General features: G+C 39.4%; 1 protein-coding gene and 1 long non-coding RNA gene across 6 annotated transcripts in view; one reads left to right on the top strand and one right to left on the bottom strand.

The window, feature by feature from the left end:
- Positions 1-617: 617 nt before the first annotated feature.
- On the bottom strand, positions 618-13,690 carry LOC106145018 (uncharacterized). 2 transcript variants are annotated; one of them, XR_002484443.3, is made up of 4 exons: positions 13,554-13,690; positions 13,316-13,429; positions 11,833-12,067; positions 618-6,962 (listed from the first exon to the last, which is right to left on the bottom strand). It is a non-coding gene; the product is annotated as an uncharacterized LOC106145018 (long non-coding RNA). The 2 variants fall into 2 exon arrangements; XR_013426487.1 differs by having other exon boundaries at positions 618-12,067.
- Positions 13,691-13,926: 236 nt separating this feature from the next.
- Positions 13,927-23,686, top strand: part of Rbbp5 (RB binding protein 5, histone lysine methyltransferase complex subunit) — a 31,401-nt gene continuing 21,641 nt past the window's right edge. For 2 of the 4 annotated variants that reach the window (XM_040277859.2, XM_078022691.1), the window contains exons 1-3: positions 13,927-14,103; positions 21,311-21,336; positions 22,258-22,430. In XM_040277859.2, coding sequence (XP_040133793.1) covers positions 14,085-14,103; positions 21,311-21,336; positions 22,258-22,430 — 218 coding nt within the window. In that variant the 5' untranslated portion in view covers positions 13,927-14,084. The remainder of the gene's footprint in view (positions 14,104-21,310; positions 21,337-22,257; positions 22,431-23,686) is intronic. The other 2 variants (XM_005329513.5, XM_005329511.5) reach the window with 1 other exon arrangement.

Here is a 23,686-nt window from a genome sequence, read left to right as displayed (position 1 = left end):
AGGCGATCACGCATGCCAGGCGATCACGCATGCCAGGCGAGCACGCTACCGCTTGAGCCACATCCCCAGCCCCCCTATAAACACTTTAAATGTATACTGTATCCTTTGTCCCAGAATGCTTTCTTTCTTTTTTTCTTTTTTTTTTTATTGTTGGTTGTTCAAAACATTACATAGTTTTTGATATATCATATTTCACACTTTGATTCAAGTGGGTTATGAACTCCCATTTTTACCCCGTATACAGATTGCAGAATCACATCAGTTACACTTCCATTGATTTACATATTGCCTTACTCATGTCTGTTGTATTCTGCTTCCTTTCCTATCCTCTACTATCCCCCCTCCCCTCCCCTCTTCACTCTCTACCCCCTCTACTGTAATTCATTTCTCCCCTTGAATTATTTTTCCCTTTCCCTTCACTTCCCCCCAGAATGCTTTCTAGGTGGTCCCTATCTGTAAAAATGTTTGCAGAAATGTGCAAATCTATAAAAGGGTGTTTATTGCATCATTATTGGTTGAATGAAAAAGTTATAGGCAATATTAATGTCTGGCAATTGGTGACAAATTATGGGACTCATCTCTTTCTCTTATAATTTAAGAAAATGAAGTCTGGCTGATTTAGGAGAAAGGAAGTATTTATTGAAAAGATATTAGGAGTTCACAAGATCAATAGGAAACGGAGATCAGGCTCACCGAATTGAGTAGGAAGTAGGGCAGCTTTGCAGGCTATGGCCAAGGTCTCCTTATGCCTGTGATGAACACCTTACTCCCTCATAGGACATGGTGTGGAGGGTTTTCCCAACTGGCCCTGCATAGGTCCCAGGCCCATTTCTAAACCTGTATTAGTTCAAAATTGGAAAAGATTTATCCCCTTCAGATTCCATGGTGGTGGCAAGAGCTGGGGACAGACATCTAGGTTTGCCTGCTTGCTAAAAACTGTATTTAGTGGAGATATCATTCCTGAAAGGTAATCAAAGACAGTTAGAAAAGGGACCTAGATTCAGGACAGGTCCTGGTGACAGATGGCAGTACAGATCACTTCTTGGGCAGCTCCATATCCATTTACTCTTCTGGCATGACTGTGGGACAAGATCATAAAAGAGGATTGACTGATTGGTGCCTTCATTTACATGGAGAAGTCCCAACTTGATCTTGGGAAGCACTGCTAAATCTCTCAAGATTTTTCATCGTAAGAAGACTGTTTGCTGGGCACAGTGGCATACGCCTGTAATCCCAGCAACAAGTTTGAGGCCAACCTCGATAGCTTAGGCCAACCCCAAGAATTTAGCAAGACCCTGTCTCAAAATAAAACATAAAAAGGGATGGGCATTGGGGCTGGGGATGTGGCTCAAGTGGTAGCGCGCTCGCCTGGCATGCGTGCGGCCTGGGTTCGATCCTCAGCACCACATACCAACAAAGATGTTGTGTCCGCCGAAAACTAAAAAAAAATATTAAAAAAAAAAAAAAAAGGGATGGGCATGTTGCTCAGTGCTAAAGTGCCCCTGGGTTCAATCCCTAGTACCAAAAAAACTCCATGTTCCAGCTTGGGACCTAGAGCAGCTAGACTCTGTCTTAAAAAATAAAAATCAGGCATGGTGGTGCACACATGTAATCCTAACAGCTAGGGAGGCTAAGGCAGGAGAATCACAAGTTCAAGATCACAAGTTAGTAAGGTCTTAAGCAACTTAGTGAGAGCCTGCCTCAAAATTAAAAATGGGCTGGGGATGTAGCTCAGCGTAGAGCACCCCTGGGTTCAATCCCCAGTACTACAAAAAAAAAAAAAAAATCTATTTTGTCTGATAATGATGTCATTATTTTATTATTTATATCATTTTACTTTCAGCTTTTCTGTTTTCATTTTACAAACTTTTTAATTATATCTCTCCTAAAACATGAATAGTTAAGTTTTTAGAATTCAGTCTGGAAACATGTGAGTTTTAAATGATGAGTTTTAGGCTGGGGATATAGCTCAGTTGGTAGAGTGCTGCCTTGCATGCACAAGGCCCTGGGTTCAATCCCCAACACAAATAAACAAACAAACAAACAGTGAGTTTTGTGCTTTTCAGTTGTCTTGATTTTTTGGGGGGTGGGGTGGGATGGGGGTGGGGTCTTATTTTGAAATAAATTTTTTGTCAATTCATCCCTTCTATGTGTTTGTTTGTAAATTGTACTTTCTCTAGTATGGTACACATGCCTGTAATCCCAATGACTTAGGAGGCTGAGGTAGGAGGATCACAAGTTTGAGTTTAGCCTCCACAATTAGTGAGACCCTGTCTCAAAAAATAAAAAGGACTGGGGATATAGCTCAGTGGTGAAGTCTCTGGGTTCAATCCCCAATGGTAAAGTGTCTCTGGGTTCAATTCCCTAATAATAATAGGGTAAGGATCTAGGTCAGTGGTAGAGTGCCCCTTGGTTCAATCCTCCCCAAATATTTTACTCTCTATTCTTTTGTTAGTTTATCCTGATATTTTGCCATGTATATATGATATAAAGTTTAAATATAATCTCTTTATTCCCTTCCCAGACCATTAAATGGTATAAATAAATCTCCAATGTTGTTCTTGTAAGCCTAAAATTACTATACAACTTTATTTTGGAGAACACCAGCTTGATAGAATGCTCTTTTAAAATTTCTACCTTAAAGACTTGTATACCTGGAAGATATGAACACATTTCATATACAAAGCAGAGTAATAGCACCATGATTATAATGATGTTTTTATATTAGTCAAGTTTAGCTTTTAAGTAACAGTATAATGCTCTAAAATAACAGTTGTTGTTTTAACCAGTTATTTAGTTTCTTTAAGATTACTTGCTCTAAAAAAAAAAAAAAAGAAAAGAAACAAAGCTTAATAAACAATGTTATGGGTAAACTAATGTTTTAAGAAATTTTTGTTTTTTTAACATATAGATCAAACTTTGGTTTCTATGAGTATTAGTATTTGACCTTAGGGATAAAACCTTAAAATAGCTTTGATTGTTTCACCTATATATATAAAACCAACTTACACAGACCTTCTTTATCATTTACTTAAACCCTCTTATTCACTTCATCATATAAAGACTTTCTTATCCAGAAACACTTTTTTTTCCCTTCTATTAAATGTTTTTCATACCTAGAACCTTCTAATTCCTCCTTTCCATCTGTGAGCCTCCTTTTCTGTTCATATTTTGAAACAATCCTTGTAAATTTCTGAATTTAGGCAAATTATTCATTTTAATAAAAATATTTTATTTACAGTACTCTTAGTTGAAACAGTTGAAACTTTTGGGCCTTTGTATACAGAAATCTTCTATAAACCTTTGTATATAGAATCCCATCTGTTTACCATTTTATGAAAACACAATGTTTAAGTACATAGAATTATACCTGTTGGGACTTTAAATTTTTATTAACCTTTTTCAGTGATGACAAAGCAACTTTAAATCAATTTTTCTTCATTTATCAATTTATGAAAACATCAATGTTACCCAATGGAATTCAGGTGTTATGAGTACTTGATGATATATTTAACATTTAGTGTTTTAACCTTGTAAATTAATTAGATGTCTAACAAAAATATTTATGAGTAATCCCATGTCAAATCTACTTTACTTATTTTACCAAAATATCAGACAAGTGTACTGAACAATATTAGCTATTTCTTCCTTGTTGAAGAAAAGTTTTAGAACCAAGGGATATTAGACAGTTTATAGACATCACATTTTATTAGTTTTTTTGACCACCTAGAGAGACTTGTAAATTTAATTTTGGAGACATCTTTATTTTCATCTATTTAACCAATTTAAATTGAACATTTTTTTCCTAGTTGGTATTTGGACAAGTTTGTATGGTGAAAATTATTTTCTATTAATTTTGAGAACAAAGCTATGATATTAAGCTCCTTACTGAGAAGGTCCATTATTTTGTATGACCATTCCTAGAGCCTCAATGACAAACAGGCTTAATTTTGCTCCATAGTTGAGAACAGAGGCTCAAAATAAGGCCCCATTTTAATGTCTTAAAGGCTTCCAAAACCTGTTAATAACTCAGAGGAGGAGTAAACTTTTTTTTTTTTTTTTTTTTTTTTTTGTAAATTTATCCTTTAAAAGTAAGTGGCCCTTTGTGGATTCAGGATTTAGGGTGGTGTGTTTTTATTGTCTCCCTAAATTTCTCCATGAAAATGGTAGGGCTTTCCTGGTGGCCCAGAGTAATCTCAGAGACCTTCCAATAGTTAATGGGCTTTTGCCTGATCTTCCTGAGGGCTTCAAGGACCAACATTTGGAAATATATCATCTTCCTAGCATCCTGTTCATCATTTGGGTCCCAGTCAGGATGCTTCTGGGAATTGCCTGTGCTCTAGATGAATAATTAGGTTTGTTTCTAGTTTGTGATGCTGGGGCATGGGCAAGATGTAGGTCTATCCCCAAATTCTTTAGCTACTTGCTTTAGGATGGTGGTCTCCTCCTTATTGGAGGCTAACGTTTGGCTAAGTAATAATATAATATCTTTAATATCTTTCCAGGTGAGGTCAAACACCTGGTATAAGTTTTGAAACATCCCAATATATGTATTTAGAAACATCCCAATATATGTATTTAGACCCTCCAAAAATTTCCCAGAATTTGTTAATAAAAATAAGTGTTTTAAGGGGGGTAGGTCCTCTTGATTTCTCTTCCTCAGTAGGTGATTCCTTAAGGCCTTCTCTTCTGGTAGACATTGAGGTTAGGCCTGACAACACTTGAAAATGAAGCACTTTCCTGATCATTTGTAATTTCCCAGTATGTAGACTAGTGGTCAATCTACAAACTGACTTGAGAGAAGCTCCCACCTGAATGATAGAAATTTTAGGGACATCTCCCTAAACTTGAGCTTCATTACAGTCAGAAAACCCATCTCTCATCTCCTGGCTTTGCCAAAGTTATTTCCGTCTTCCTTTGACAAAGTGCTAGATCCCAGTTTGCCCTGTGCCAGAGACCCTGAGAGGATTCAGACTTAAGGGCTACAGCTTTCCTCCGTGCCACTATAACTCCTGATTATAAAAAACCCATGAAAAAAGAGGATAATTGTATACATCTTAACCTTTTGTGCCTGTTGTCCTACAAACTAAAGGAATCACCAGAGTGTAAGGGGAACATCTATTGTTTGTTAAGTGCTTAACAAACACCATTTTCTGGAGGAATTTATGGGAGGAGTTGGTTAAAATAGAGTGCCTCCCTCTTGTAGCAATTTAAAAAAAAATACTTTGAAGTACATCTGAGCATAGGAACAGTAATGGGAGATTTTTAAACTGGCTTGTGAAGGCCAACTATGCCAACAAAGTCTTTCTTTCAGTCCTACAAGCTGAAGAATTGCTAGTGTTTTTGATTGGTGAAGGAAAGGAGCATCCAGGAGGGATTGGATGTGGGGGTGGGGAGTGTTGCGTGGCCCTCAGGAGGCAAATATAATTGGGACTTTCCCTCAGTGCCATTCATCTACCGATCACCTTAGATACCCCTTAAGACAGTGGGGAGGGGATTCGCGAGAAGGAACCTTAGGATTTTGGCCTGAGTGTAGCCCAGACCAGAAATTCTGCAGTTGTTCCATACTCCTTCATCCACCTCCACTTATCCAAGGCAGATTGGGACTAGGGACACTGTGTACTCACGCCAATTGCTCTCCAGGCTTGGACAGAAGAGTAGGAAGCGGCTGCAGCAGAACTAAATGCCTGCTCTGTATTGAGCAGGTGATTGAGAGCTACCCAGGCCAGGAAACCTCTCACCTGATGGCTGCACTAACTGCATTTAAATAGCTGACAGGTGCCCATCATCCTCCAAAATGAGAGAGAGAGAAAGATGCACCTCAAACAGATGTGGGGTGCATGGAGAGGAGCTTACCTTGGGGTAAACCTTGGTGGGACCTTCAAATATGATACCGCTGGTTACCAGTGATGAGCCCTGCTTCCCCACATGTTGAAGTTTGAACATTAGAGAAGCACGCGGAGGCAAGCATATGAAGCAGGGTTTATTTAAAAAGGGGTAACACAGACTTCTCCCACGAGGGAGAGGGGAACATGGCTGGTATCATGATATCCCAAGAAGTGAGATTTTCTGTCCTTTTATATGTCCTAGGCTTCCTTTGTTCTCCTGCCTTTCCCCCTTATCTTTCTCCTTCCAGAGAAGGTGACTAGGCCCAGGAATGCTCAGTGGGATGGCCAAAAGGTGGGAAACAGGTGGCTGAAGGGGGAAGGGCAGGGTGGAGAAGACAAGGACACATTAACAACCTTATAGATCCCTGTAGGGAGGGGAAATTTCTGGGACAGGTTACCTTGGCTACAGGTTGGAGCAGGGGCAGGTTCTTGATAAACTCTAAAGAAATGAACATTTCAATCCCTCAGGGGACAGTCTCCAACTTCCCAGACTCTCAAAATTGGCCTCCTTGGGCTGGGGCTGTAGCTCAGAGGTAGAGCGCTTGCCTATCCTAGCAGGGGTGAGGCACTGGGTTCGATCCTCAGCACCACATAAAAATAAATAAAGTTATTTAAAAAAAAAAATTGGCCTCCTTGATCTGACCTGACTCGATTTACCTATCTACACTGCCTAATTCTGGCTTCAGTGTCACACACCAGCAAGAGCACAGTCCTTCTGAGTTTCCCAGCAGTATGTGACAGGAGACTGCCTAGTTATAGCTGAGAGTCCTTGTGGAGAGGGACCTGTGGGAAGAGAGGAGCCTTGGACTTAAGGAATGGGGTGGGAGGTGTCCAGCATTTCTACAGTAGGCCTTTCGCTTTCTCATGATTCACTGATCAAAGTCCACTTTTCCCTTTAAGACTACAAGCAGAAGAGGGCAAGTGCACTGTACAGAAGTTTTGTTCAGTGTCTGACACGACAGGGACTTTTAATGCCCCCTGAGTTCACTCTTCCACTTTCTCACCCAGCTCCTGCCTCAGCCTGCTGGCCTCTGTGGTCTTTTGTCTTGAGGCTTCCAGTAGTTTCTTTTGGACCTGTTGAGGATATGGAAGGTGGCAGAAGAGAGGGCTGGGGAATTTTCATCTAGCTCACTCCCAGCCAGGCAGTGTTGATAATGCCTGCCTTCCTGTCTGATGGCCCTCTCTCCTTCCTGCAGCTGTGGATCTCACAGTACCCATTCTAGTAACCACTCTTCCCTGCACCCTATCAGGCCTAGGAGTGACAGCTTGCCCTTGCTGTTAGTCCTATGATGCTTGTTAAATTTCCCATAATCCTGCTTATTTATTTATTTAACTGAAGAGTAAATCTGGGCCTCTTACATGTTGGGCAAGACTTCCTACCACTGAGCTACATAACCAACATCCAACTTTTTTTTTTTCCTTTTGAGACAATGTCTAAGTTTCTGAGGCTGTCCTTGAACTTGTGTTTCTCCTGCCTTAGTCTTCTGAGTTACTGGGACTATAGACATGCTCCATCACACCTGGCTTGCTTATATCTTAAATAGCTTCCTTCATCAGTTCCCCCTTTTGCATATGCCATCTTTTTTCCTTCCAGGAACCTGATACAGTAGCAAAATAAATATATATTTGTGGTATACAAATATGTATGTTGTTGTGGCAATATTCAAGGAATCTACTGAGCCTTATAAAGGAAGCAGATTCTGATGTATACTGCAACATGGATGAACCTTAAAGACATGATTTAAGTGAAACAGCCAGACACAAAACACTGTATTGTATTATCCCCTTGATGTGAGGTATTGGAAAAAGTCAAATTCAAAGAAACATAAAATAGAAAGGTGGTATATTAGTATTCTTCAGAGAAATTAAACCATGTGTGTGTGTGTGTGTGTGTGTGTGTGTGTGTGTGTGTAAAGAGAGACACTTTGGGCTGAGTTGATAATGACTCACATGATTATGGGAATTGTCAAGTCTCCAATCTTCAGGGGGGCCAGCAGGTTGGAGACCTGGGGAAGAGCCCATGCTGCATGCCGTTCAAGCCTTCAGATTGTAAGGCTATCTGCTGCCCAGTTCTCCTCTTGCTTGGGGGTTTGGGGGTAAGATCAGTCTTTTGTTCCATTCAGGCCTTCAACTGGATGCTCACCCACATTATGAAAGGCAGTCTGCTTCACTCAAAGGCCACTGGTTTAAATGTTAATCTTATCCAAAACACTCTCACTGAATCATCCAGAAAAATGTTTACCCATGTATGTGGGCACTGTGGTCCAGCCAAAGTGGAGATAAAACCCATCACTATTGCTGCTAATAAGGGCGATGGGAGAAGAAAAAGTGAGCAGCTTTTGGATGTGTTATGTCAGTTTTAAATATGAAAAGGCTCTGTCACACAACAGTATGACTATGCTTAACACTACTGAACTGTACACTTTAAATGGTAATTTTTTGTTTTTTGGGTTTTTTTTTTTTTTTTGGATACTGGAGATTGAACTCTGGCACTTGACCACTGAGCCACATCCCCAGCCCTATTTTGTGTTGTTTTTAATTTAGAGACAGGGTCTCATTGAGCTGCTTAGCACCTTGCTTTTGTTGAGGCTGGCTTTGAATTTGCAATCCTCCTGCCTCAGCCTCCTAAATGGTAAATTTTATGTCACATGTTTTATTTTTGTTTCTTTACTGGTAATTGAACCCAGGGGTGTTTTGCCACTAAGTCACATACATCCACAGCCCTTTTTATTTTTTATTTTGAGATAGAGTCTTTTTAAGTTTCTTAGAGCATTGCCAAGTGGCTGAGGCTAGTCTCAAACTTATGATCCTCCTGCCTCAACCTCAAACTTGCTAGGATTACAGGTGTGCGCTACCACACCCTACTCCTATGTTATGTTTTTACTAAAACTTTTTTTTTTGGTAAGTGTGTGCTGGGGGCCAAATACATGGCCTTGTGCATACTAAGTATACCTTCCACTACTGTGCTACCAACCTGACCCCAGCCCTTGACTGCAGCTCATGAGGAGTAGTGAAAGGAGAAAGAATAGGTAGGTAAGGTGTGTGCAAGGGAAGAATTATACTGAAGGACCACAGAATCTAAGCTTCATAAGATGAGCAGAGAGAACATGAGAGGACTGGCAGAGAGCAAAATTAGACTTGAGGTTGTGGTGATCTTGATGAGACTGCAGACTTCTTGACTGTGAGTCCACAGTAAGTGAACCACAAGAATAAGATGTGGGGGTTGGAGGATGGGAATGTTTGAAACTGAGATTTCAAAGGTGGTACAGTTATTGATACTGACAAGCATATGATCCTGGGAGAGGCTGGAGTGAAGGAAAAAGTTGACTGGAAGGGAGAGGGCAAAGACCACAAGACCAAGGCACTGGATAAAATTACTTGGGTATGGAGGTCACCAAGAATTGTGGTAGAATGGAGCTGGGGATGTGGCTCAAGCGGTAGCATGCTCGCCTGGCATGCACGGGGCGCTGGGTTAAATCCTCAGCACCACATAAAAATAAAGATGTTGTGTCCACCGAAAACTAAAAAATAAATATTAAAAATTCTCTCTCTCTCTCTCTCTCTCTGTAAAAAAAAATTGTGGTAGAATATAAGAAATAAAAAATAGATAGAAAGGAAACATAAAGAAAGGGCAAAAGAAATTTAAAAAAAATTTTTTTTGGTATTGGTGTTGGAACTCAGGGGTGCTCTCCTACTGAGTTACATCCCCAGGCCTTTTTGTTTTGATACAAGGTCTTGCTAAGTTGCTGAGGCTGACCTCAAAGTTGTGATCCTCCTGCCCTAGCCTCCAGAGAAAGAAATATAATTTTAAAGTTCGGCATACTTTTCCAGGCCTGTCACTGCCCAAGCCAGTGTCTCTCCTAAGCCTGTCACTCCTACATTTCTGGGAAATCTGTATATCTCCTTGTGCACTGTCAGTTCACCCACCAATAAATAGATTAAGCAAAGGGAGATATGATATTTTGAAACACCTGTAACTTAGAGGGCTTTCCAGCATTATCTATTGATCAGATATTGGCGACCATGTCAACCTAAGATTCCTCAAAATGACAAGACTGCCATAAACCTTCTTGAGATTAACAGACTGATATCATTCTCACGTATCTTCTCATACCCACTCCTCACCAAGTTTCCTCTAAAAGAAGAGCTAGGAACCCTTGAAAATGTGTCTCTTGCTTTCCCTTAGCAGGGGCTCTTTTTCTCTGCATCATACCATTATCCTCTTAGAGTAGCTTGTTCCTTTACTTCCCTCACTTATCTCTTTCCTAGACAGCTGAGCTAGTGACCTCTAACAAAGAAAACCACTGATAAATGTGACTACATAAAGGTTCTAAATGTTTGCAACATAGTCTCAATCACTTTCCATATCCCAGAAATTTCTTAAAAATCTTGGGTTTGCTGATGGCATACACCTGTAATCCCAGCAATTCAGGAGGCTGAGTCAGGAGGATCACAAGTTTGAGTCCAGCTTGGGCAATTCAGTGAGACCTTGTCTTAAAATAAAAAGTGCTAAATGTAGCTTAGTGGTAGAGTCTCCCTGGGTTCAATCCCTGGTGTCAGGGGAGGTCGGGGAAAGCATGATGGGTTCACAGATGGTCCAGGTATCTCTAATGGATTATCTTTAAAAAATTCCATTTCCAGTGGATGTGGTGGCACATGCCTGTTTTCCCAGAAGTTTGGGAGGCTAAGGCAGGAGGATCACAAGTTCAAATCCAGCCTCAGCAACTTAGCAAGGTCCTAAGCAATTCAGTGAGACCCTGTCTCAAAATAAGTAAATAAATAAAAAATAAAAAGACCTGGAGATGAGACTGAGTGGTTAAGTGCTCTGGATTCAATTCCCAGCATCAAAACAAACAGGGGCTGGGGTTGTGGCTCAGTGGTAGAGCACTTGCCCAGCATGCATGAGGCACTGGGTTTGATCTCTGGCACCACATAAAAATGAACAAATAAAATAAAGGTATTGTGTCCATCTATAATTAAGAAAAAAAAATTAAAAACAAACAAACAAAAACCTCACCAACTCTGATTTCTCCAATAGGTATTAGTCTAGTTTTTACCCCCTCACACACTTTGGGAGTTAGCTTTGAAAGTATATAAATATTCCCAGGCAATCATTAATTTCCTCTGTTTTTGTAGTGTTGGGGATCAACTCAGGGCCTCACACATGCTAGGCAAGTGCTCTTAATATGTGAGAAAACAAAGTACGTCTTTAGCCTGGACCTCGTCTTTGAATTCTGAGCCAGTACGGTCACTTGGATTTCTCATTCACTCTTTAAACCTGACTTGTGTGAAACTAGAGTCTTCATCTGCCTTGCCAAAGGCATTCCCTTTCCTGCATTCTATACCTTGCAAATGCAGCCATGCAAACTACAGACACTGGAGTTATGTCAGACCCATGAGCTGCTATTAATTTTCACATATTAGAGGTCTCTTTTAAAAAATCAATTCTGCCTCCTACATCTCTCTCTTTTTGAGAGAGTTTTTTTAATATTTATTTTTTAGTTTTCAGCGGACACAACATCTTTGTTTGTATCTGGTGCTGAGGATCGAACCCGGGCCGCATGCATGCCAGGCAAGTGTGTTACCGCTTGAGCCACATTCCCAGCCCCATCTCTCTCTTTTTGAAATACTGGGGATTGAGCCCAGGGGTGCTTTATCACTGAGCTACATCTCCAGCCTTTTTTATTTTGAGACAGGATGTTGCTCAGTTGCCCAGGCTGGCCTTGAACTTGCGATCCTCCAGAGTCACTGGGATTGCAGTGGGCCACTGTGCCTGGCTCCTACATCTCTCTTGAATGGATTGCCTTTTTTTCTCCTCTATTATGTTTTTTTCTGGGGGGGTGGTACTGGGGATTGAACTCAGGGTCACTCGGCCACTGTGCCACATCCCCAACCCTATTTTGTATTTTAGGTAGAGAGAGAGTCTCACTGAGTTGCTTAGTACCTTGCTGTTGCTGAGGCTGGCTTTGAACTCATGATCCTCCTGTCTCAGTCTTCTGAGCCACTGGGATTACAGCCACAGCACGCGGCCTCTATGGTGGTTCTCCATCGTAGAAGGTCTTCCTCTTATCTCCATGTGACTTCAGCTGTAAACTCCTAAAGACTTTCCACCTCTCAAATCAATTCCTATTTGGCAATGTCCTTAAGTGTTTTATTTCTTATGCTGGAGGTGTAGCTTTCTGGTGGAGTGGGTTAAAAAAAAATGAAAAACATGTTAGGGCTGGGGATGTGGCTCAGTAGCAGAGCATTTGCCTAGCAGGCACGAGGCCATGAATTCTATCTTCAATATTGCAAAGAAAAAAATGCTTTATTTTCATTTTTATTTATTTATGGACTTCTTTGGAGTAAGCATTCTACCTCTGAGCTACACCCCCAGCCCTTTTTTGGTTTTAATATTATTTTGAGACAGGGTCTGGCTAAGTTGCAGAGGCTACCATACAATTTGTGATCCTCCTGCCTCCACATTCCTAGTAGCTGGGAGTTGCAGGATTATATTTTATACACACCAATCTGATTATATTAGCCCTTGCTTTAAAATCTCACAAGATTAATAGCCCATCCAAAAAATAGCAAAGGACACCAGCCACTTTTCTTTGAAGAGGAAAAACCAAACCAAACCAAAACAGGTATACACATGAAAAGTTGTTCATTCCCCCTCATCAGGATGTAACATTCTTGTTACAGGTAACAATGACATTTTTTTCCATTTATCCAATAGGCATTTTAAGAGACTTAATAACGAATGATTGCAAGAGTGTGCATAAATAATCCTATATACTACTGTTGGCATTTTAGATGGCATTTTGAGAATGTTTTGATATTTGAAGGAACACAAATTACCTAATATTTCTGGTCCTTAATTACAGTATCTGGTTAAATGAGGTTAACACCTACCCTAATGGTCTCAAGGAAGTGACAAAATGTAGGGGAAAATGACTTATAAATAACAGCTAATATCTATTGAGCATTTGCTATTTTAGGTGCTTCACATGTGTTAACTCATTTAATCCTCATGATAATATTTTTAAGTACTATTATTACGATTTCCTGAGAAACAGGGGATAAAAACATTGCTCAAGGGATAGAATGAGTTAGGGGTAGAGCAGGGACTATTGTATCTATATAGGAGACCAAGCCTGAGTTTCTGCAGCAACTTTCCTTTCTCCCCACGCTTTTGTTTTTGGGGTGGGTGGGGTGTAACTGGGGATTGAACCCGGAGCACTTTACCACTGAGCTATATCCCTAGCTTTTTTTTTTTTTTTTTTTTAATTTTGAGACAGGGCCTTGCCAAGTTGTTGAGGCTGGCTTTGAACTTTGTGATCCTCCTAAGTGTGCTACCGAGCTGGGTTCTTTCCTTTTCGTAAAAGCCCACGGCATCCGGGGTCGGAAATGGTTTACATAAGCCGTCCCCCGCCCCGCGTAGTTACCATCAGCTGGCCTTCGCTAATTGCTTTGTGTATGTCACCGCAGTTGTCTGATGGACCTCTCCCGGGGAACTCAGTCCATTTCTCCAATTCTCTTTCATAGTGTCCAAGTCAACTCTGGGTACAAGGTAAAACAAAACCTTAGGTAAAGGCCTAACAAATGTTATCAATGGCATATCTTTACAAGGGTGAAATAGTTTTCACGAAAATGAGTCAGATACATGATAACTATTCTACATACAGGGTAAGTAAGTGCCTTGACATTAGCGGAGCTCCAAGTCGCTGGCATTAGGGGCCGACCTTTCCCGCTTTCCTACAAGTAGCACCTGTCCGGAACCTTTCCGGCGGAGTCTGAGGTAGCCTACCCGGACAACGCCTCGGAACACACAACATAGCGAGAATTAGTGGGTTAACTAGATGCCCGAAATTTCTAGCTTAATTACATAGTCGCGACGGGAAAACCCTTAATTTTTAAAACGTTTTAAAGTCCTGGGTGAAGATTACATTTTTATACCTTAAAAAGATAGTAATTAGTTAATTCTAGGAGAATTTCTTTTTCTTTTTGTTTAGGCATGTATGTAGACAGCCACTCGAAACCAAGAAGGAAGGCGGGGGAGGAAAGCGGAAGCCGCGGGGCCTTCTAAGTCAGAAAGTCTCCAGAGCTTGCGCCTGGCTATTTGCGCCGCCCGGCACTTAGACGCGGGTCTTAGAAGCGGGCTGGGGAGACGGAGTTGTTGCCGGAGCTGAGACCGGGCGGCCAGAGTCCGCAGGGATGAACCTCGAGTTGCTGGGTGAGGAGGGCTATGACTGCGTCTTAGAGAACCCTTTGGTACTGGAAAGAGGGAACCGGGGCTGGAGGGGACTCAGGCTGCAACCTAGGGACTCTGTCCTGCGATGGATCTTTGGGCGCTAATGGTATGGAGCTGCTGCAGCAGGGGGAAATCCAGCTTCTGCCGGAATAGACTCTGCCTTGCCTTTGTGAAGCCACTTTCAGTTCAGTTGTGGAGCGATAAGGACACTTTGTGACTTAGCTGGGATTACAAGGGTCGCAGGTACTGAAGTAGCTCAGAGCAGGCAGAAGCATAGTTGTTGGAGATGAAATCTGAGGAAGTGAGGAGTTGGGGGAAGCTTTAAAGACCTGTCACTATTGAATGTCAGGACAGGTTAAATCATTTTGTAGAAACACGGAATGTCTAAGAAGGCAACTTGGAGAATTTAAAGTAAAAGTATCTCATTGAACAGCTTTGGGGGGAAAAAAGGTTCAGAGGGTCATGACTAGGCACTAGGCAAGTAACTGGGACAGTTGGCACTGGAATCCGGTTATCCTGACCGCCAATTTAAAATCCTAGCTACCATGGATGGTGTATACAGTACTAAAGTGTGAAAACAGAGGTAGTTGATTTTAGTTACCTTCTCTTTGAGACATTTCCCCCAACCCCTTACTCAAGTTGGTCCAATCTTTAAGGGTTTTATTAGGTTTAAGCTTTCGTTTAGCATGGCAGCTTAGGGTGTCTGGGATGTTTGAGAACTCCTACATGACTTGGTATCTTTATTGGTTAGGTTTCTCTTAAGAAAAGAAGGATTCAGAACATGTGTTGACCAAAGGGTTATAAAAATAACTTAAGAAATGGCCTTGCCTTTAAGTGTGGAGTGTAGGTGATTATGTAAATAGCCATATATTATGGCAGAACATAGGCTTTCACAAATCGTTACCAAGTGCTAAGAACATGTTGAAGAAGGAGTTAATAATATCTGTGGAGCAGGGGAGCTAAAACATCAGGGAAAACAAACCCTCCAAACCTAGAGGAGTTGGAGTGGCTGTTTAAAGGTGGTAAAATATTGACAGATTAAGTATGAAGATATGGGGAGAAATGCTTATAAGTCAAGTGATACAAGAACTAAAGAATTCCTTTTTGGGGTTGGTGCCATCTGTTTTGTGGCACTCTTGAATGCCAAGCTGAAAAGTCTGTGCATTTTAAAGAAGGGAGAGTAGGTTCATTGAAGGGTTTTGACCTGGTAAGTAACTCAGTATCATCTCTTGGTTTTATCTGACAGTAATGCGTAGTTGAGTCTGAGTGGAGTATAAAATCCATTTGGTGGGCTACAGTAGGTGAGTGATAAGGAAGCCTGAATTAGGAAATGGAAATAAAATGCATTGAGGAGGAAAAACTGACAGAATTTGAGAATTTATGGCATATAGTGATGATGAGGAAGAGAGTGAAATGAAAAATAATGGAAGCAAATAGGGGTGCTATTAGTAAAATTTAATGATATTTGGAAAAGAGAGTTAGGTTTGAATGTGTTGTGTACCTAGAGTTCAGAAGACAGGTTTGGATTTATGAGAGAGAGTTATAATTGTCATAGGTGGACTAACTGAAATCTTGTGAATAGGTGACTTGACCAAGGGGGGATGTAGGAGGGGCAGAAAATTGCCAAGGACAAAATATTGTATAATTAGGGGACAAGAGGAAGAATAAATGGTAAGAAATTAGAAACCAGTTGTTTAGTGCTTAGTATCAGCTAGGCACATTTTCAAGTGCCTTCCTTACATTTTTCCAGATAGGCGTAGAAGAGAAAATAGGTTACTGTGGTGCCTTCCTATAGAAGCCAGTTGTAGAGCAGTTGAGGTTGACAGCTGAGAAAGGGCTGCTCTATTTTGCTCTTAGACAGCTTGGGCTCCCCAGCAACCTGAGCTGATGGCAGATTACAATTAAAGAGAAAGTCGAGTCATGGGAAGAGGAGTTGTTTTTTTTTTGTTGTTGTTTTTTTTTTTGGTGCTGGGGATTGAACCCAGGGCCCCATGCATACTAAGCACATACTCTACCACTGAACTCTACCCAGCCTGGGAAAGGTTTTTTCTCAAATGATATAGAAGATTCATGAGGGGGAAACTGAGAAGGGAATATTTAGCATTGAGAGATTAGACAATTTAAATGAAGTATGTGTCCAAAAGCTACAAATCATTGTAGAAATGACTCAGATTTAAAGCCAAAAGATTCATATGTACATATAAAAGGGTGAAAGAAACAGTGATGTGATTGTGGGAGCATACTAAAGGCCACCTGGTCTGATAAAGGAGATGATAATGTGTGTTTCTTTTTTGGTAGAACTAGGAAGTGAACCCAGGGGTGCTTTACCATTGAGATACATTCCCACTCCTTTTTATTTTTTGAGACAAGGTCTTACCAAGTTCCTAGGCTGTCCTTAAACTTGTGATCCTCCTACATCAGGCTTCTGAGTCTGGGGGATTGCGTTGTATGCCCAGCAGTGTGTTCCTAATGTGGCCACTCAGATGGATCTTAGGTATGACACTAACTTTTGCAACCACTTTTTGAGCCCCTGCTGTGTTATCAAGTAGTATGCACAGGAGATACGAAGTTAATAAGACAGTTTTTCGAACTCTTTTACCACAACCCAAAGTAAGAAATATATTTTATATCACAGCTTATTATATATACATACACATATAACTTTCAAAATTATATGTAATCCTTGTTATGCTTAGTATCTTGATATTTCTTTTCTAATCTATTAATTTATTGAAATTCATTAAATTTATTTTCCCGTTTATGGTGAATTGAATTCTATGATTTGAGAAACACTAAAATAAGATACTGTCTTTGCTCTGGATAAACAACTAGAACTAAAAGGAAAGACAAACAAGTAACTCTGTGTTATAGGGAATCATAGCAAATTAATATATTATGAGAATCCAGCAACTGAGCAGTTAATTCTACATTACTGGTGGAACTGGCTGTAGGATTTGGGAAGATGTTATTAGAGGAAGTGTCAGTTAGACATTAAAGATGGGGTAGGGAGCTAGGGCTGCAGCTCACAGGTAATGTGCTTGCCTAGCATGTGCAGTGCCCTGGGTTCGATCCCGGTACCACCAAAACAAAACAAGCATCCAAAATGGATGGAGTAGGATTTTTCCAGAGAGAAGTTGAAGACAACTGCAGGGACAAACAAACCTCCCAAGCATGATGTGTATACATTATGTTCAGGAAGTACTAATATGCAGCTGCTGCTCAGGATGAGTAAATTGAGGTTCTTTTCTAGATGGCCAGTGGATAGGGAATTAGCCAAAGATAAATTGGAAAATACTGGTTGGGGTCTGAATGAAATTACTTTTGAAATTATATTTAGTAGTTTGTACACTGTTTAGCTAGAAAGGTTTTTATTCAGGTGAGAGATGTAATCTGGGGCTTAGAAAGTCAGCTCCAGCAGCTTTGTGAAAGATTGAGGGGCAAGACTGGAGTTAGGGAAATACAACAATTACTGTGTTGGGATGCGGGTACAATGGGATTGTCATGGCAGAAGAGATGTCTCTGGGGTAAGGTCCGGAGGAGTTTCCAGAGAGGAAAACTCAACCCAGGATCCATGAGATCCTTGACATACATGTCAGTAGAAGCACAGAGATTTATTTAGGAGAGTAAGGAGCATGTATTCAAGGGAGAATGCAGGCCATCTTCAATGAGAGATACATTTTTGGGGTTCTTGGCTCCTCTTTTAAAGGAAACTTGGTGAGGGGTGGGCATGGGAAGGTATGTGAGGATGACATCAATCTGATTATTCTTAGGCTGATGTGAACTCCATTAAGTGATGAGAAGATAACATTGGAAAGTCCCTAAAATTGTAGGTTTCTTAAAATGTCATAGCTCTCTCTACTTTTTGTTTATTGGTGGGTTAATTAACAGTGTACAAGGTAATTGTCATAAGTGAACAAATTGAGGGTTAGATTTTTTTTTATAAAATTTTTTTTGTAGTTGTAGATGGACAGAATGCTTTTATTTTATTTGTTTATTTTTATGTAGTGCTGAGGATGAAACCCAGTGCCTCATGCATGCTAGGCGAGCGCTCTATCACTGAGCTACAGCCCTAGCCCATGATGGTTAACTTTTAAGATTTATAGATTTCCTAGAAATTTGGGGGTGATAGGTGGGAGAGTGACTAGCTTAGGAAGTGACAGGCCTGGAAAGGTTAGTGTAACCTGAGATTAAAATATCTTCTACTACTTTTTTAAAAAAAATTCTTCTATCCTTATTTCAGTATCAATTATCTAGACATTTCAGTTATATTTCTCTAAAAGAAATACTAATGGACCCATCATCTATTAGAGGAAGCAGGATGGAAACTGCTGTTCTGGTCCTAAACTAATGTAATAGGGAGTAACTGGTTTGCAAGTGGAAAACAAAAAAGCTATTGGGAGAAAAGGTACATGATATTTTAGAGCATATGATAATTGAGACTTTAAGGAGGTATATGTGATACATGTAATGAAGGAAAAAGGCTAGAGAGGCTTAGAAAACCACAGGAAGTTTGGAGAAAGAATCCTAACAGGAAAAGGAAGATCTGAAGGGGTATTTGAAGAAGCCATGTGGTTGCACTGAAAATTGTTTAAACTCAGATTCCAGAATGACATGTACCAAAGAGGGGCACACAGCTACAGGTGGACATGTGAGAGTGACAGGCTTTTAAGAATAGAGATAGGAAAGGGAATGTGATTGAAAGCCAGGATTGTAAAAATGGAGTCACAAGAAAGGGTTTTCAGTATTTTGAGTAGTATGAAGAACAAGGACCTGTTGGGCTGGATGGTATAACACCAGAATTATTCATTTAACATTTAGACAAATATCTTGTGTACCTACTATGACCTTTGTAGGCAAGGGATAAACATAATGTTTAAATTCTTATTTTTCTTTTGCTTCTATGGCAAAAGTATAATTTTTTAGAGTAAAGTGAACATTGGTTGTTGTCAAGAAAAGCTCTCAATTGGTCAAGATATCACATGGATATCCTACATGTGAAACAATTCCTTGCATATATACTTCTTAGAATACACCGTAAAGAGGGGCTGGGGATGTGGCTCAAGCGGTAGCGCGCTCGCCTGGCATGCGTGTGGCCCGGGTTTGATCCTCAGCACCACATACAAAGATGTTGTGTCCGCCGAAAACTAAAAAATAAATATTAAAAAATTCTCTCTCTCTCTCTCTCTCTCTCTCTTAAAATAAATAAATAAATATTAAAATCCTCTCTCTCTCTCTCTCTCTTTAAAAAAAAAGAATATACTGTAAAGAGCTACTATAATAAAATCTTTTGGAAATTACATAAACAAATCCAAAGATAGGGCTGTTGCCAAAATTAGACTTCTGACAAGTAGATAATATACCATTACAATAGCCTAAAACGTTCATTACTAACATACAAATACCAAATTAACATAGCAAATGTATAATGTGTGTATCAAAGCATTATTTACATAAGAAATGAATATAGAGAATTGTGTGTTTAACCAACTACCAAATTATGTTACAGCCTAAATGCTTTTACAGTATTTTACCCCTTATCAGTGGCAGGGCTGAGGGAGGTTGAATGTAATTCAAGAGCTCCAGTAGATTTTTGAAATTGCTAATAGTACCAAATCCTATATGTACTGTGATTTTTCCTATGCCCATGTATGTAACAATGGTACTTTGAGGCCATTATTCAGTAAGATGAATGTTGCTTGAGCATAGGCAGTATGATACTTAAACGATTATCTGATATTGAGGGTGGCTACTAAGTGACTACGGGGTGGGTAGTATATACATTGTAGATACTTTGGACAAAAGGATGATTCACATCCTGGTCAGGCAGAATGAAGTGGGATGGTGCAGGAATTCATCATGCTACCCAAAACTGTAATTTAAATTTAGAAATCATTTCCAGAATTTTTGGGGCCATGAATTAACTGAAACCATGGAGAGGCGGGTAACTACTATATTAGCCAGGAAGAGGAGTGAACACTGCTGATTGATTGCTGCTTTATTAAGGATTTCAGAGAGTAGTTGGGGCTTGAGATAATTTGACTGATTTGATTTGGTTCTTTCCCTTCATTTTAATAAATAGGAAATAAATTATGAAAAGCCTGAAGAATGTGGTGGGGAAAGACTGATGTTAGACCTGGATATATTAACACGCCTTCAACTTTTTGATCTTAGGGTCCCTTTATACTTTAAAATTTAGTTTCATAGGTGGGCTTCATTGCTTGCAGTTGACTGTAATGATGGCTAAATTGTCATCTGGGATTTCTTGACAAGAGGAATTGCTAAAATAATTAGTGCATACATTCATCCGGTCTGTTCTTTATGATAAGGAATTTTTACTTAAAAAAAATTTTTTTAATGGTGCTAAGGATCAAACTCAGGGCCGATTAATATATTAAATATGAGTTAAGATAGAGGATTGAATGGTGACTATCTACTAAAAAATAAATTGAAGATTCCCCAGCTGAACGTGGTGGCACCAACCTATAATCCCAGCTATTTGGGAGACTGAGGCAGTAGGATGACACTTTCGAGGCCAGTCTGGTCAAGTTAGTGAGACCCTGTTTCAAGATAAAATAAAAAGGGCTGGGGATGTAGCTCAATGGTAGAGCACTTGTTTAGGCTCTGATTCAATCCCCAGCATCACAGAAAAAGAAAAAAGGGAGGGAGGGAGGAAGGAAAGAAGAAAGAAAATTAAGGATCTCTGAAGATGCTTTTGTTTATGTGGGATATAGCTGCTGATATTTCTAATTTAGAAGTTAAAACATATTTTTAAAGCTTATTAGTTAAATATAACCATAATAACATGAGGTGTTTATATGAATATTTTGTTTTTGAAAACAAAAAATATATTGTAAGAAGAATGGCATTGTTTTGTATTTTCACAAATCTTTTTAATGTTGCCTAAATAGAAATTGGCTGGATTCATACATCTGCTTCTGCATTCACTTTGTTGAAATGTCACAGATCACATAGCCTCAGGAAAACTCATCTGCATACTTGGAAGATGGGAGTAAAGAAGGCAGATACCATCTGTGCATGATAATGAAAATAGTTGTGACCTTACAGAGTTCCAGAAAGGGCAGCAGTTGCCCCTTCACTTGGTTAACCTCTGCTCTGTACTTTTCATGAGCTGTATGATCCCTGTACGTGGCGCATATTTCATCAATCTCTTTCTTTTGCTTTGTTGCAGAGTCCTTTGGGCAGAACTATCCGGAGGTAAGAGTATAGTTTTGTCATACTTTTAGGAAAATCGTTATTGTGTAGTGATTATGTTGGTTGACAAAATAACATTAATTGTGATAGATCGCTATGATAAGGGATAAGGGATTAGATGTAGATGTTTAACTTTGAGGGGGGTTAAGTAGATAAATAATATTAGCTAAAAATTTCACCATAATGTTATAAATCTTGTCATTTGCCTTTAGGTTAAAAAAAAAGCAGACACAATTTTTATAAAAAATTTTTTTTGTAGTTGTAGATGGATACCTTTATTTTATTTATTTATTTATCTATATGTGGTGCTGAGGATTGAACCCAGGACCTCACACATGCTAGGTGAGCACTCTACCACTGAGTTTACAACCCCAGCTCCCCAAAACAGAAAATTTTAATTGAGTTTTTTTTCCATCACTTGTACATACATTTTTTTTGTTCCTGTGGGCATTTATTTTTACATAGTAATAATCAATATGTATCGGTGTGCTTTTACAACACTTAAATATGTTTCACCATAGCTGTTGTTATTTTAAGTGGCTTAATACTGACATAAAATAATTATTTGATTTTCCTAATGTTACCTAGACTATTATGTGTTTTTGGTTTTTATTCTTAAATGGTCAACAGGTATGACTCTAGTGGTTTTTCTTAGATATTGCCCATTTGGCCCACAAAGTTTATACAGTTATAGTGGTATGTAAGGGATAGATCACATCTGTTTCCAAAAATTCATGGTTAGTTTTTATAAATATTTCTTCATTTTGTATAATTGAAAGGTATAAGAAGACATATAGAGACTATTTCCATATTCATTATTATTTAAATTCAAGAGAAATGTCATAAATGGCAGAAAGCCTTTAAGAAATAATTTAGATGCCTGGCCATTATTGTCTATATTTCTGTATTTGTTTTAATTTTTAGGAAGCTGATGGAACTTTGGATTGCATCAGCATGGCCCTGACTTGCACCTTTAATAGGTGGGGTACATTGCTTGCAGTTGGCTGTAATGATGGCCGAATTGTCATCTGGGATTTCTTGACAAGAGGCATTGCTAAAATAATTAGTGCACACATTCATCCGGTCTGTTCTTTATGGTAAGGAATTTTTATTTTAATTTTTTTTTGGTGGGGAGCTGGGGATATAGTTCAGTTGTTAGAATGCTTGCCTCACTGGGGATTGTGCAAGGCCCTGGGTTCAATCCCCAGCATTATGAAAAAACAAATCCATCACCTGTACATAGAAAAAAATTTTATGTGTTTTTGTTTTTTGCTTCTGGGTGGTGCTGGGAATCGAACCCAGGGCCTTGCATTTGCTAGTGGAATACTCTGCTACCGAGATATACCTCTAGAAATTTTTAGGTTAATATGTTAAATACAAGTTAAAATAGAGGAATGAATGGTGACTATGTATCTGCCATTTTCAATGTAGATATTTTAATATTTAAAGTTTTAGATAATCAGCCTTCAGTCATACCATCAGTTAGGGTTGTAGCTCGTAGTCCGTGTAGACCCTGAACCCATACTGTCCTTAAAATACCTTTGTAGGGAGACAGTCACTATAATAGGGATTTTTTTTTTTTTTTTTTGTACTGGGGATTGAACTCAGGGGCACTCAACCACTGAGCCATATCCCTAGCCCTGTTTTGTATTTTATGTATTTTACCACTGAGTTGCTAAGTGCCTCGCCATTGCTGAGGCTGACTTTGAACCCAGGATTCTCCTGTCTCAGCCTCTGGAGCTGGCATTACAGGTGTGCTCCACTGCGCCTGGATATCATAGAGATTTTTTTTAGTCAGGTTCCTTCTGGGAATATTGCATTATTGAAATGAGATAGTGTAGCTATAGTATAATCATTACATGACTTTTCATTTAAAATAAAGTCATGGTTAGGATTAAAGCTTGGAAGTCGTCTAGTCCAACTTTCAAGTCTTGTTCTTGAATTCAAATATATTTGATAAGGTTTATTATCAAATACATTGGGCTGATATCTGTTATATAAATTCCCATTGACTTCACTCTTACTCTCTGAATTTACTTTATTCATGTCAGAAAATTTGGGGACTGAATTTTTTTTTTTTAAATGAACTTGGTGCCCTTAAAAAGCACTTAGTCAGATCAGGGTTATTTAAATTATAATTATTTCCTGTTGTCTCAATGGGGGCAGCAGTATTTTAAAGCACTGGCTTGGGAATTGGCTTGAATGCCTATCTGGGATCTAGGAACGATGATTGGTCAAACTTTGATTTACAAAATGGCCTGGCCTGGATGATGTGTTAGGTCCCCTCCAGCTCCTGTGCATTTCGTTTTTGCTGTTGTATTCTTACAATAAAGATTTAAATAGATGCATATAT

This window comes from Ictidomys tridecemlineatus, chromosome 10, assembly GCF_052094955.1.
Source record: "Ictidomys tridecemlineatus isolate mIctTri1 chromosome 10, mIctTri1.hap1, whole genome shotgun sequence".
NCBI lineage: Eukaryota > Metazoa > Chordata > Mammalia > Rodentia > Sciuridae > Ictidomys > Ictidomys tridecemlineatus.
The sequence above is the reverse complement of the archived record's forward strand: the minus strand, read 5'-3'. Positions and strand labels throughout refer to the sequence as shown.